The 14,999-nt window shown below is 35.2% G+C and overlaps 1 protein-coding gene across 4 annotated transcripts in view; it reads left to right on the top strand.

Annotated features, from left to right (window-relative positions):
• FNIP1 (folliculin interacting protein 1) overlaps window positions 1-14,999 on the top strand; it is a 130,951-nt gene that overhangs the window by 83,368 nt on the left and 32,584 nt on the right. For all 4 annotated transcript variants that reach the window (XM_047778567.1, XM_047778570.1, XM_047778569.1 and 1 more), the window contains 3 exons: window positions 103-238; window positions 4,115-4,316; window positions 7,738-7,823. In XM_047778567.1, the coding sequence (XP_047634523.1) occupies window positions 103-238; window positions 4,115-4,316; window positions 7,738-7,823 (424 nt within the window). The remainder of the gene's footprint in view (window positions 1-102; window positions 239-4,114; window positions 4,317-7,737; window positions 7,824-14,999) is intronic.

Here is a 14,999-nt window from a genome sequence, read left to right as displayed (position 1 = left end):
AATGGAAAATTTGAGTTACTACTCTTAAACTTGTTATGAAGAAATTTGTCTTTGTGTTCACTTATTATTAACTTATACATTATACTTATTCTGACTTGACAGCATCTCTCAGCAGTTTGCTTATTACACCATTTCCTTCTCCAAACTCCTCACTTACCCGAAGTTGTGCCAGCAGCTACCAGCGACGCTGGCGACGTAGCCAAACAACAAGTTTGGAGAATGGGGTATTTCCTAGATGGTAAGTTGGAAGTTTTAATTTACCCCAAGATTTAATAGTTCCTTAAACACGTTTTTGTATATTAAGAGCTTGAACTTCTATTTTGTGTTTTTTAAGTCTGGTATAGGAAACTTTTAAAATGTGTTAAGTTTTTTAAAAATTGTGTTAAGCTATGCGTAACATACAATTTACCATTTTAACCATCATTAATTCTACAGTTCAGTGGCAGTAAGTACCTTCACATTGTTGTGTAGCCATAGTCATTCATACCAGAAATTTTTTATCTCCCCAAACTGAACCTCTATCCAGGTTAAACAATAGTTTCCCTTTCCTCCCTTCCATTAGCCCCTGGCTACTACTATTCTATTTCAAGGTTCATCCATATTGTGGCATGTATCAGAATTTCTTTTTTATTTTTCCTTTGGCCTCCCCATGGCATATAGAGTTCCTAGGCCAAGGATCAGATCCAAGTCACAGCTGTGACCCACACTGCAACAGGGACAGCGCTGGATCCTCAGCCCACTGCGCCAGGCCGGGGATTGAATCTGCATCCTAGTACTCCAGAGACACTGTGATCCTTTTATGCCACAGTGGGAACTTCTCTCTCTCTCTTTCTTTTTTTAATGAGTAACATCCATTGTCTATACACATACCATGTTTTGTTTATTCATCTGTCCATGGACGTTTAGCTTGCTTCCACTTTTTGGCTATTGTGAATAATGCTGATATGAACATGGATCCTTACCTTTAGTTCTTTTGAGTATATGCCTGGAAATGGAATTTCTGGATTGTACCATAATTCTGTGTTGAAGTTTTTGAGGAACTGCCATACTATTCTCCACAGTAGCTGCATCATTTTACTTAACATTTCCCACCAGAAATGGACATAAGTTCTAATTTGTCCACATCCTCATGAATAGTTATTTTCTTTTCTTTTTTTTTTTTTTTGTCTTTTTGCTATTTCTCTGGGCCGCTCCCACGGCATATGGAGGTTCCCAGGCTAGGGGTCTAATCGGAGCTGTAGCCGCCGGCCTACGCCAGAGCCACAGCAACTTGGGATCCGAGCCGCGTCTGCAACCTACACCACAGCTCACGGCAACGCCGGATCATTAACCCACTGAGCAAGGGCAGGGACCGAACCCGCAACCTCATGGTTCCTAGTCGGATTCGTTAACCACTGCGCCACGACGGGAACTCCTATTTTCTGATTTTTTTGGAGGGGGGCTGCACAGCACACAAAAGTTCCTGGGTAAGGGATCAAACGTGCATCACAGTAGTAGTGACCCGTGCCACAGTAGTTATAGTGTCAGATCCTTAACCCACTGAGCCACCAGAGAACTCCCCTGGTTTTTTTTTTTAATAACCATCCTTATGGGTGTTATCTTTTTTTGGTTTTGATTTGCATTTTCCTAAAGGCTATTGATGTTGAGCATATTTTCATGTGCCTTTTAGCCATACATATATCTTCTTTGGAGAAATGTCCAAGTGTTTTGCCCATTTTTTTAATCAGGTGGTTTGTTTTTTTGTTGTGGAATTGTAGGAGTTCTTTATATATTTCTGGATGTCAAAATTTTAAAATTCTTAATGTAGCCTAGTTTATCTGGTTTTTTTTTCTTTTGGTCTGTACTTTTGGTGTCATATCCAAGAAGTCATTGCCAAATCCAGTGTCATGAAGTTTACCCTATGTTTTCTTTCTTTTTTTTTCTAATTACTCAATGAGTTTATTGCATTTATAGTTGTACAGTGATCATCACAATCCAGTTTTATATGATTTCCATCCATAACCCCAGTGCATCCCCCCACCTCCCAAACTCTCTCCTTTGGAAACCATAAGTTTTTCAGTCTGTGAGTCAGTATCTGTTTTGCAAAGAAGTTCAGTCTGTCCTTTTTTCAGATTCCACATGTCAGTGAAAGCATTTGACGTTGGTGTCTCATTGTATGACTGACTTCATTCAGCGTGATAATTTCTACGTCCATCCATGTTGGTGCAGATACTGTTATTTCTTTCCTTTTAATGACTGAGTAATATTCCATCATGTGTATGTACCACATCTTCTTGATCCACTCCTCTGTCGATGGACATTTAGGTTGTTTCCATGTCTTGACTTTTGTACATAGCTGCAGTGAACATTGAAGTACGTGTGTCTTTTGGAGTCATGGTTTTCTCTGGATAGATGCCCAGGGGTGGGATTGCTGGATCAAATGGTAGTTCTATTTTTAATTTTCTGAGGACTCTCCATACTGCTTTCCACAGTGGTTGCACCAATTTACAACCCCACCAACAGTGTACTAGGGTTCCTTTTTCTCCACACCCTCTCCAGCACTTATTGTTTGTAGACTTTTTGATGATGGCCATTCTGGCTGGTACCTCAGAGTGGTTTTGATTTTCATTTCTCTAATAATGAGTGATGTTGAACATCTTTTCATGTGTTTTTTGGCCATGTGTATGTCTTCTTTGGAGAATTGTCTGTTTAGATCTTCTGCCCATTTTTGGATGGGGTTGTTTGTTTTTTTTGGTTTGGAGTGGTAGGAGGTGTTTATAAATTTTGGAGATTAATCCCTTGTCAGTTCATTCGTTTGCAAATATGTTCTCCCATTCTGTGGGTTGTCTTTTCGTTTTGTTTAGGTTTTCCTTTGCTGTGCAGAAACTTTGAAGTTTAATTAGGTCCCATTTGTTTATTTTTGTTTTTATTGTCAATACTCTGATAGGTGGATCTGAGAAGATGTTGCTGTCATTTATGTCGGAGAGTGTTTGGCCTATGATTTTCTCTAAGAGTTTTATTGTGTCTGGACTTACATTTAGGTCTTTAATCCATTTTGAGTTTATTTTTGTGTATGGTGTTAGGGAGTGTTCTAATTTCATTCTTTTCCATGTGGCTGTCCAGTTTTCCCAGTGCCACTTATTGAACAGGCTGTCTTTTCTACGTTGTGTATTCTTGCCTCCTTTGTCATAGATTAGTTGGCTGTAGGTGCCAGGGTTGAATTCTGGGCTTTCTCTCCTGTTCCACTGATCTGTATTTCTGTCTACCCTATGTTTTCTTCTAAGGGTTTTATAGTTTTGACTCCTCTTTTGATCTTTGATCCATGAACTACATGTTTTGAATTTCAGTTTTTCATGTTTTTGTTTTGGCAGTTTAATTCGTTCTTGAAAGTTCTCTTTTTTAAAGTATGTGTTAAGCACAACTAAAGATGATGAAGCTTCTTGTTTCTTTTTTACTCCCTGTATTCTTTAATCTTTGATTGTATTCATGGAGTCAAAAGAAGAGATAAGTAGGTTCTAGAACAGTGAAGAAAATTGTATCAGACTTATCTATAAACCTTAAAATTCAGGTTTTTAGATTGGTTATGTATTGGGATTATCTACTTTTTCAGTGACTTCTTATTTAGGAAAAATGTTGCCAGTCTGATTCTCTATTAAAATTTCTTATAAAAATGTGAGTATTGTGTTGTGTTCCCGTTGTGGCTCAGGGGTAACAAACCCAACTAGTATCCATGAGGATGCAGATTCAATCCCGGCCTCATTCAGTGGGTTAAGGATCCCACATTGCCATGACCTGTGGTGTAGGTCGCAGACACAGCTCAGATCCCGCGTTGCTGTGGCTGTGGCTGTGGCTGGCACCTGCAGCTCTGTTTCAACCCCTAGCCTGTCAACTTTTATATGCCTCAGGTGAGGCCCTAAAAAGCAAAAAAAAGAAAAGAAAAGAAAAATGAACATAAAGTAATAGCCAGCAGATTTCTGAAAGAAATAACAATTGATATGAATTTTTAGATTTACTTAGAAGAACTTTATCTTGCCTACATTTAATTAGCAAGGAGATTAAATTGTAAATTTAATTATTTTTGTATATTTATATTTTTTAATATATTTTTAAAATTAAAAAAACATTTATTTTTAAGGTCTATAGAAGAAAGCTTTAATCTGTCAGATGAAAGCTGTGGCCCTAACCCAGGAATTGTGAGGAAAAAGAAGATTGCAATTGGGGTGATCTTTTCATTATCCAAAGATGAAGATGAAAGTAATAAATTTAATGAATTCTTTTTTTCACATTTTCCTCTGTTTGAAAGCCACATGAACAAATTAAAGAGTGCAATAGAACAGGTAAGCATAGTCATGTTTATGGTTTGTTTATATTTTTTATTTTCCTTTGACTCTCACTCTCTTAAGCACTGTTTATTCATTTGGCAAAAAAATTAACAGCCCCGTGCCTGTATCCAACAAAGTGATCTAGGTAGGCACTATTCTAGCAACTAGATGGTATTAAGTGCTAAGGAGAGAAATAAAACAAAGGTTTTTAAAGAAAGCTGGATGAAGAGATTGCTAATTTTTTACAGGATAGTCAGGAAAACTCCTGAGAAAATGACATATGGTCCAGAGATACAGAGGAAGTTAGCTATAACCATCTGAGAGAAGAATGTTCCAGGCAAAGACAAAGGAGTACACCTGATGTTTGAGAAACAGTAAGGAGCCCGCAGTGGCTGGGTTAGAAGTAGAACCAGATCATGTAGGACTTTATAGGCTATTATTCTAAGAGCATTATCATTTTACTCTTAACAAAGATGGGAAACTTTTGAGGGGTTTGAGTAGAGGAATGACATAATTTATGAGAATCACTCTTACTTCTTCTGGAGAATGCATTTCTAAGGGCAAAGGTGGATGCTCTGGGGGCAGTTTGGAAGCTGTTGAAATAATTTAGGTGAGAGATGGTGGGGACTTAAACAACTTCCATGGTGGAACTGGTGCGAAGTGGTTGGATTCTGGTTATATTGTGGAAATAGTGCTAACGAGGTTAGCTGATAGACTAAATTGGGGGTAAGAGAAAGAACAGTAGAGGTTGACTGGGGATTTTTCATTTGAGCGGTAAGAAGGATGGAATTGCCAGTACTAAAACAGGAAAACTAGAGATGAAACCAGTTTGGTGGGGGAGGATCAGGAGTTTGTTTGAGATACTTCCTGGACATCCAAGTTGTGAGTCTAGAATTTAGGGTCCAGGCTGGAGAATCACCAGTGTGTAGGTGGTATTTTAAAGAAAGAAACAGAGAAAAGAGAGGAGATCCTAGGCCTGATTTGTGAAGCATTTCAGCAGATGAAATTTGAGGAATTGAGAACCAGCAGAGGAAACTGAGGATTAGTCATTCAGCTGGAAGGAGAGTACTTTTTGGAGTGAAGCCAGGTGAAGATGTTTTAAAAAAGTAGGAGTGATCAGTTGTGTCAGATGCTGCTGATAGTGCATGCAATAAACAGATGTAAGTTAAGAAAATTGTGAATTTGATAGAACTTAAAGATAACCAAAAAGAAAAAAAAGTTTTTTTAGGAGTTTGTAGGTAATAAAAATGATTTCTTGTGGGAAGATGTTTCATTTGGATTGCATATTAAAGGATGCATAGGATTTTTTAAATATAAAGCTTTGAAAATTGAATATGGCAGAATAACAAGAAAAATTATTTTTCTTGCCACCCCCAAAATAACATATTAGCATTAATATTTTGCTGAAAGTCTTAGGCCTTTTCTCTGCATATTGTGTTTTTACTTGATGGGGATTGTGCTCTGTCCATGCTGTTTTAATTACTGTATCTATTTTGAAAAATTCATTTGTAACATATACATTTCCCATTAATAAAAGGTTCTTAAATATATTTCAGTGGCTTTCCTTCATTTAAATTATCTTTCTGTTAGGCCATTTCTGCTTTTTCACAGTTATAGCTATTCTACGTATAACATCTTGGTGAATTTTCCAAAAGATATTTTATAAGAGATTCCTAGAAATTGAACTAATGAGTCAATGGGTATAAATAAAGTTCCTAATCTTTTAATCCCTGTGAAAGTATGCAAAAGGGAAAAGATACAAAGAGGAGTAGTGGGTGGTATGGCTAACAGAGTTAATGGGGAAAACGTCCCAAAAGTTTAAAATGCTTGCCAGAAGTTTTGACTTTGTTTATTAGACTATATCCAAATTGTGCTTTAGGAAGCTTAATTTGGCAGTATGTTTAAAAGAGAATAGTAAAAGAGACTAGAGATGCAAGACCAATTAGAATGGGACTAATTTCATTTAGTAACTCATTAATACCTAAGGATCCTTTGCCTCTAGAAAAGACACTGTATTAGTTATTCACATTAAATCTATCCAAAGACAAGTAGATCCTTAGCCAATACTTTTTTAATGAGCAGATGAGTAAAGTCCGTTTTCTCTTACTTTTTCGGAAGTTTGACACTGGTGACATTTTCAGTTTGCTGCTTTTTTGTGGTTTGCTGTTGCTAAAGTCAGTACGTGTAATATTTAGCTGTGGCTGAACTGTCATTTCAGTTACTGGAAGAAGTGTTTAAACTTTGTATAAAACTTAAAATATTTGGGCACTACAGAACTCATTAAAGATTTAATTTTTTAATGTTTTAATGCTTTGTTCATTTTACAACCTAAAGTACACATTGCAGTACTTAAAGTTGTGTGGTAGAGATTTGTTCAGGTTTAACGTCTCATTTCTTATTAAAGCTGAGTAAATACTTGTATGTAAATGAATAGAATTTAATTTAAAACGTTCTACAGTTGTTAGTCATTGAATATAGTAAACACTGAACCATCTAAATAAGTTGTCTTCTAGGGTCAGTTTTCAAACGATTTTTTTTTTAATGAAAAGCTGTGGGTTTTGTTTCTGAGCACTGTGGGAATTTTTTTGAAGTCTGCTACTTTTTGAGACCTATAATGTAACTTAGAAATTTTATTGGTAAAATTAAGGAAAAATAGTGCTTGACTGTAGCTAAAGAATTTTACTTCTTTATAAATTGAAGGTCTGTTTCAGTGGTTTATAAAAATATGAAGTGTCACTTTTACCGTGTGAAACTTTTGGGTGTACATGAGCTTGATTCTGGTAGCCTAACCTTCTCTTAAATACATGTTTAAACATTTTAAAAATCCATTTGATATTACATAAGTGATGCATAATTAAATTTTCTTTGAAAAATTTTAAAAATTACAAGATTTTTTCTGATATCCATATCCTAATCCTGATCCCCTTTTTTCCTACCTAAAGCAGGGTTTCTCAACCTTGGCTAGATCTTTTCTTTTAATAAAGCAAATGTTATCAATAACTTAAGATATCTTTTAATAGAATCTTTATGTTTTAGATTTTAAAAAAGAATTTACTTAACAGAACCTTTATCTGTGAAATATTAGCAAAGACCAGAAACTGCTATTGAGTTGTCATTTAATGTTGTTCTGTTTGGGGAAAAAACAAGTTTTGTGTAACCCAGACACTGTCAACATCAGTTTCTTTGTGTGTTGACATTCTGTGGTTTGACAGTTATGGTAAGAGGCTTAACATTTGAAATTTTTTAATTGTGTTATGCTCACTAATGACCAAAGGTGCCAAAAAAAGACACTATAAATACATATGCCTTCTTTATATCTGTCTATATAAGAAGGGTGGGTAGAATGTTGTGGAAATATATGACTTTGTCTTTTACTTTTTTCCCCCATATTTTGCCCATGATCATTATAAGAATTAACTATTTGATTGCTTTCAAGGCTATGAAAATGAGCCGGAGATCAGCTGATGCCAGTCAGAGGAGTTTGGCATATAATCGAATAGTTGATGCCCTAAATGAATTCAGGTACATATTCTCCAGCTTTTCATAATAAAGAATTGTTTCACAGTGTACACAGGAAGATTTATTTATTCTCTTTAACTTAGTCGAGTAGAATTTAATTCTTTATATTTCTCTGTCCCATAGTCAGATGAGGGTGTAATTCACTAGGCCACTGGCTCCTTTGTTATTAAATATCAAAAGTGCTTGGAATTCAAACATACTTGGGAGGAGTCAGTGGTATAGTTTATAGCACTGGACCATTAGACAAGCAGATATGACCAGAAGAGACCCTTGTTTTAGCAGAAATATGCTTTGTTCTTTGTTGGGCTCCTAGATTGAGGGACTGGTTAAGTGTTATTTAACCAGTGATGGGTAATCACATATTCTCAGATACATGGAATACAAAGATACATGGATATAGAGAATATGAACTTGGTGTTCCATATAACTCTCTTACTTAATCCTTTCTCTAGCAGTGTTTTCTGGCACAACAAACCTTGAAGCTTGAAGCTCCAGCAAGTGCTGTAACTGCTGTCTAGTTATGGCAAGGAAACATACTGTGTATGAACTTATGTTGGGAATCACACTAAGTGATGTGTGTCTCTCTTAGATTTGTTTCAGATTTACTTCATCCTTTTATCATCTCAGTCCTTCCTCCTTTAGACTGAGAAATAATATAGCACACAGGGCAAGAACTCAGAATTTACAGACTAACAGGCCTGTATGATCCTTAGTTTTCTAATATGAAATCTGTAAATTCTATTTAGTTATAATCTAATAGACTCTTATAAAGATGGGATGAGATAATGTATTTGAAGCACTTAGCAGAATGTCTGACATTAATGACACCACTATTTTCTTGACAAGTATAGCTTATAGCAGTGCTTCTCAGAAATCATTCACAGGCCACCTTCCCCAAATTATGAAATCTGTACGTCCTCTATCTATGCCATTTCTTGATGTATTTATTTATTTATTTAAATTATAGTTCATTTAAAATGTGCCAATTTTTGCTATACAGCAGAGTCTGTCAGTTATACACATATATACATTATTTTTTATATTTTTTTTCCATCAATATATCCCAGGCAATTGGATATAGTTTCCTGTGCTGTACAGTAGGACCTTGTTGTTCATCCATTCTGAATATAACAGTTTGCATCTATTAGCCTCAAACTCTCAGTCCATCCCTCTGCCTCCCTGCTTTCCCTTGGCAACCACCAGTCTGTTCTCTGTGCCACTTTAATTTAATGTTTCTCTTTAAACTGACCCTCTTTTATACCTAATAAGATGTATTTCAAAATGAAACTTTATGTATCATTACCCTACATGGGGAATTCAGCATTCTTTGCTGTAAGCAAGCTATGAAACTGAATGCATACTAATTAAAATTTAAAATATGTATCTGTGTACCACCTAAGGTTAATGGCAGTAGTCCATGCATCCAGAATATCCTGAAGTATCTCAGTTTTGTTCATTGACTCCTGTAGTGGTCCCTTATTGGTTCATGGATCTTCTGGATTGTTTGTTTAAATATGAACTATTACATTCTGAAGTGAAAGCCTGTTTTTAGCTTGAAATATTGCAGGATTGCTATTGTGAAACTCTAGGCATATATAATGGAGATGACTAAGGAGTGATGTATATAGTCTATTTGACAATAAGAGAAAATTTATGTTTATTTTCACCTTCTCTGCTTCATTTTTCTCTCTTTCTGTTGAAGTAAACCACAGTGAATGTAAACCTATTGCCCTTTTTTATTTGTTTTTCTGTTTTTGGGCACAGCACAGCTGCAGCGCATCCTGGGCCAGGGATCAAATCTGAGCTAGAGCTGTGGCCTGTGTCACAGCTGCAGCAAGGCCAGATCCTTAACTCACTGCTTGGGGCTGAGGATTGTACTAGTGCCTCCACAGAGACAAGCTAGAGCATTAACCACAGCTGGAATTCCTTTTGTCTTTTTTTAAACTTCTCTCAAAAAGAGAGATTTTGTTGCCTCAGCAACATTCTAGAAACTTTGAATTGATAAAATAACTTTTTTTTCTAAATAAGAGCTATGTGCTATAGAAATGTCCTGTTTAACTTTTGAGGTGGAATTACAGATAACCATTAAATAGAAATTATATGATAAAAATAACAGCAGCTAATATGGAATATTTTAACATGTTTTTAATATGTTTTCATTGAAAAGTTTATGGCTATTATGTAATAATCATCTGCTGGATTCAGTTATTGAGGAGACAAATTTCTAATCATCTTTTATTTGCTGTAATTTTTATGATAAAAGACATTAAATGTGAATTTATTAAATCTTATCTTTTTGTAAACACAGTGGTTATAGGAAATTCAGAGAAAAACACATTAGAGAATTAAATTTCAACCTATATTATGTTTTTTTAGTCTTGGAAGGAAATAATTTGTATGGATTAAAAATTATATTAGAGCTGATATTTCTGTCATTATATTTTTGTTAACATATTCATTTTAGGCCTTTTCAGAGTTATCGAGTGAAGCATGCTAACAAATAATATAGTATTTTTTTAAAAGTTTTTTATTATGGTAAAAGAAAAACAGCATTAACATTTAAACATTCTTATTTTATTATATTTTATTATTTTATTTTATTTTTTGCTTTTTAGGGCTGCACCTTTGGCATATGGAGGTTCCCAGTGTAGGGGTCGAATTGGAGCTGCAACTGCCAACCTGTGCCATAACCACAGCAATTTGGGATTCAGACTGCATCTGCTACGTGCACCACAGCTCCTTGCAGCACTGGATGGTTAACTTACTGAGCAAGATCAGGAATCGAACCCGCATTTTCATGGATGCTAGTTGGTTTTGTAAGCTGTTTAGCCATGACAGGAGCTCCCCATATACAAATTTTTAAGTGTATAGTTCGGTGTAGTTCACATTATGTAACAAATCTCTATTACATTTTAATCTTGCAACATTAAAACCATATATACTGAACTAATTTAACAATATAATATTTTTAATCTCTGTTTCTTTAGTTCATTGACATTTTCACTCATTATATATGAATTTTGTACAAAGTTATTGATAATTTCATTTGTTCATAACTATACCATAACAGTTCAGGTTATTACATTTCAATTGCCACCCATGATTAAGTCAAGTTTTGTATGCATGAATGTTTCTTATAGATGAAGTATAGGGGAAATAAGGTACATTCCATATTTCTAGAGGAAATTTCAGACAACTTTAATGAGTTTGGTTATCTACATTATCTTCTTAGACCTCTTCGTGTGTTTCTAAAAGCTTTTATGTGAAAGCTCAAAATATGATAGTTTTATAAACATGAAATGATGTAAATAATTTTAATGTCAGGATATTTGCTTAAGATGAGGTTTTTTTTGTTTTTGTTTTTTGTTTTTGTCTTTTCTAGGGCTGCACTCGCAGCACATGAAGGTTCCCAGGCTAGGGGTCTAATCAGAGTTGTGGCCACCGGCCTACACCCCAGCCACGGCAACAAAGGATCCGAGCCACGTCTGCGACCTACTCCATAGCTCAAGGCAATGCCAGATCCTTAATCCACTGAGCGTGGGCAGGGATTGAACCCACATCCTCATGGACGCTAGTTAGGTACATTAACCGCTGAGCCAGTTGGGAACTCCAGACATATATTTTTAAAAATTAATTAAGATACTTTATGATTCAAGAGGTAAATTATGCTGATAAGTTGCTTAAACCAAATGTTGGTGATTTAGGTTGCATTAGATAAATGACTTATCAGTAGATTTGGTATTTCAGTAAGTATTCTTACTGGTAAGAGGGGCACATTAGACTCTTCATTTAGTAAGTGCTTTTCTGTTTGCACAGTGTTGAAGAAAGTTACTGAGACCAGCTTAATTGTTAGATGACAGAACTCTAGTCAGCACACATTTTATTTGGCCTCTTGGGTTTTTTTTACAAATATTTGAAACTTTAGTCCTTTAGGCCAGACTTTCCTTAGTGTTTTGTAAGCTGTATCTCTCTCATTTCCACCCATATATTATACAATTTTGTGTCTTGGCCCCTGATGATTATTAAAGTTTAGACTTCTACTTTAGGGGTTAGTGATTTATATCCATGACTCTAGACTTCATTCTCCTTTAGTCTGTAAATTCAGTCTGATTCTCTTGCATTTTCTGAAACTATCCATATTTTTATTTCTGGAATGAGCCCCACTCAAACTTAATAATGAATAACATTTCTCTTTTCTTCTGGAGTATTGGGAATGGGAGTGAAAGACAAAACTACCAACAAAATGGTAAATTCCAGGACATGACTATCTATTACATCCTCATCTATCTATTGCATTCTTCACCAATCTGTTATTAATTAAGAGTGTAAATAGCTTAATTTTACGTGTGTGTATATATACATGTGTGTCTATATGTACGTATATACATATGTACACATTTTCTTAATATTCTAACAAGGTGCCAGACAAATTGAGCTAACAGTTCAGAGTATTTGCGTATAGCCCCCTCCTTGCTATCCATACTGCATTAGTGTGTATATTTGTTGCAATTAATGAACCAATATTGATACGTTATGATTAATGAAAATAATATTACATTGAGTTGTACATTGAGGTCTGTTCTTTGTGTTGTATGGTTTTATGGGCTTTGACAAATGCATAATCTCATGTAGCTACCATGTCAGACAATATAGTTTCACTACCTTAAAAATCTCCCATGCTTTACCTATCCATTCTGTGTTACTTTTTACCAAACCCTTGGCAACTGTTGGCCACTGATCTCTGTCTCTAATTTTGCCTATTTCAGAATATCATATGCTTGGAATCATATAGTGTGTAGCTTTTTTAGACTGATTCCTTCACTTAGCAATATGCAATTAAGATTCTCGTATGTATTTTTATGGATTAATGGCTCATTTAAATTCACTGTACAATATTCCATGGTCTGGATATACCTCAGTATGTCTGTTCACCTATTGAAGGACATCTTAATTGCTTACAGTTTTTGGTGATTATGAATAAAGCGTCTCTAAACATTTAAGTATGGGGTTTTGTGTGGATTGAAATTTTCAGTTCAAGTGAGTAAATACCTAGTTGACAGAAGAGTGTGCTTGGATTTGCAAGAAACTGCCAAACTGTATTCTCAAGTGAGTGGATCATTTTGCACTCCCAGTAGCAGTTAGAGTTCCTGTTGTTCCATATCCTTATCAGCATTTGATATTGTCAGTTTTTTTCCCCTCATTTTAGCCATTCTAATAGATGTGTAATGGTATCTCGTTTTAATTATCAGTTTCCTAATAATATATAATGTTGAGCATCTTTTCAAATACTTATTTGTCATCTGTATATTTTTTGGGGGTGAAGTATCTGTTTAGTCTTTTGCCTATTTTTAAAATGCCTTGGTTTTCTTATTGTTCAGTTTTGAGTTTTTTGTATATTTTTGAACATCAATCCTCTATCAGATAAGTGTTCTGCAAATATTTTCTCCTAGTTTGTGGCTTGTCTTTTCATTCTCTTAGTATTTTCACAGAGCAGAATTTTAATTTTTAGTAAAGTCCAATTTCACAATTGTTTTTCTTTCCTGAATAGTGCCTTCAATGTTATATCTAAAAACTCATTACCAAACATAAGATCATTAACATTTCTCCCATGTTATACTCCAGAAGTTTATGATTTTATATTTGCATTTAGGTCTGTGATCCGTTTTGAATTGTGTGTGTGTGTGTGTGTTAAAGTTGTATGGTCTTTGTCTAGGTGCATATTTTTGCAAATAGATTCCACTTGTTCCAATATCATCTCTTTGTTGAAGAGACTGTCTTGATTATTGTATTTTTTCTTCTTTTTATGGCCGCACCTGCAGCACCTGGAAGTTCCCAGGCTAGGTGTCAAATCAGAGCTGTAAATGCTGGTCTACACCACAGCCACAGCAGCATCAGTTCCAGGCTGTGTCTGCCACCTACACCACAGTTCGCGGCAACGCCCGATCCTTATCCACTGAGCAAGGCCAGGGAACGAACCCGCATCCTATGGATACTAGTCGGGTTCATTTCCACTGAGCCACAACGAGAACTTTTCTCCATTGTATTTTTTTCTCCTTTGTCAAATATCGGTTTGAGTGCATTTGTGGGGTTCTATTTATGGGCTCTCTAAATGTTTGTTTCATTGATATATTTGTCTGTTATTTAACCATTCCCACACTGTCTTGATTACCGTAGCTCTGTAATAAGTCTTAAAGTCAGATAATGTGAGTCTTCCAACTTGGTTCTTTTCTTTCAGTATTGTGTTGGCTATTCAGGATCATTTGCCTCTGCAAATTTCAGAATCAGTTTGTTGATATCCAGAAAATAACTTGATGGGGTTTTGATTGAGAGATTGCACTGACTCTGTATTAAATAGGAAAAATTGACTTAACAATAGTGAGGCATTTGCAGTCCATGAATATGGAATAGTTACTTATTTATAACTATTCTTATAGTCCATGAATATGGTATAGTTATTTATTTATACCTTCTTTGATTTCTTTCTTCAGAGTTTTGTGATTTTCCTCCTATAGATCTTGTACATTTTAAAAAGTTTATTCTTAACTGTTTTGGAGTGGGTTTTTTTGTTATTGAGATTGTGTTTATAATTTGAAAGTTCAGCTGTCCCTTAATGATACATGAGAAAGCAATTGACTTTTGTTTATTAAACTTTATTCTTTAACCTTGTGGTAACTACTTATTAATTCCAGCAGTTTTTTTGTTATTTCTTTCAGATTCTATATATAAGCAATCATGTCTTCTGCCAATAAAGACAGATGTATTATTCTTTTCCATTCAGTATACCTTTTATTTCTTTCTCCTGCCTTATTGCATTAGCATGACTTCTAGTATGATGTAGAAAGGCAATAGTAAGAGGCAGTGTCCTTGTATCAGATTTTAGAGGGAAAGTTTCAAGTTCCTCATTATTAAATGTATGAAGATAAGTTTCTTACAGATATTCTTTATCAAGTTGAAGAAGTTCCCCCTTTATTCCTGGTTTGCTCAGAGTTATTGCTCAGTAATTAATAAATTACTGATTCGGGTGTGGGGTTTTTTGTCTTTTTTTTTTTTTTGTCTTTTTACGGCTGCACCCTACGGCATATGGAGGATCCTAGGCTAGAGGTCCAATTGGAGCTGTAGCTGCTGGCCTGTGCCACAGCAGCTCAGGTTCCAACCCATGTCTATGACCTACACCACAGC

The sequence above is a fragment of the Phacochoerus africanus genome, chromosome 4 (assembly GCF_016906955.1).
Source record: "Phacochoerus africanus isolate WHEZ1 chromosome 4, ROS_Pafr_v1, whole genome shotgun sequence".
Lineage (NCBI taxonomy): Eukaryota > Metazoa > Chordata > Mammalia > Artiodactyla > Suidae > Phacochoerus > Phacochoerus africanus.
Note: the sequence above shows the minus strand (reverse complement) of the source record. Positions and strands in the feature narration are given on the sequence as shown.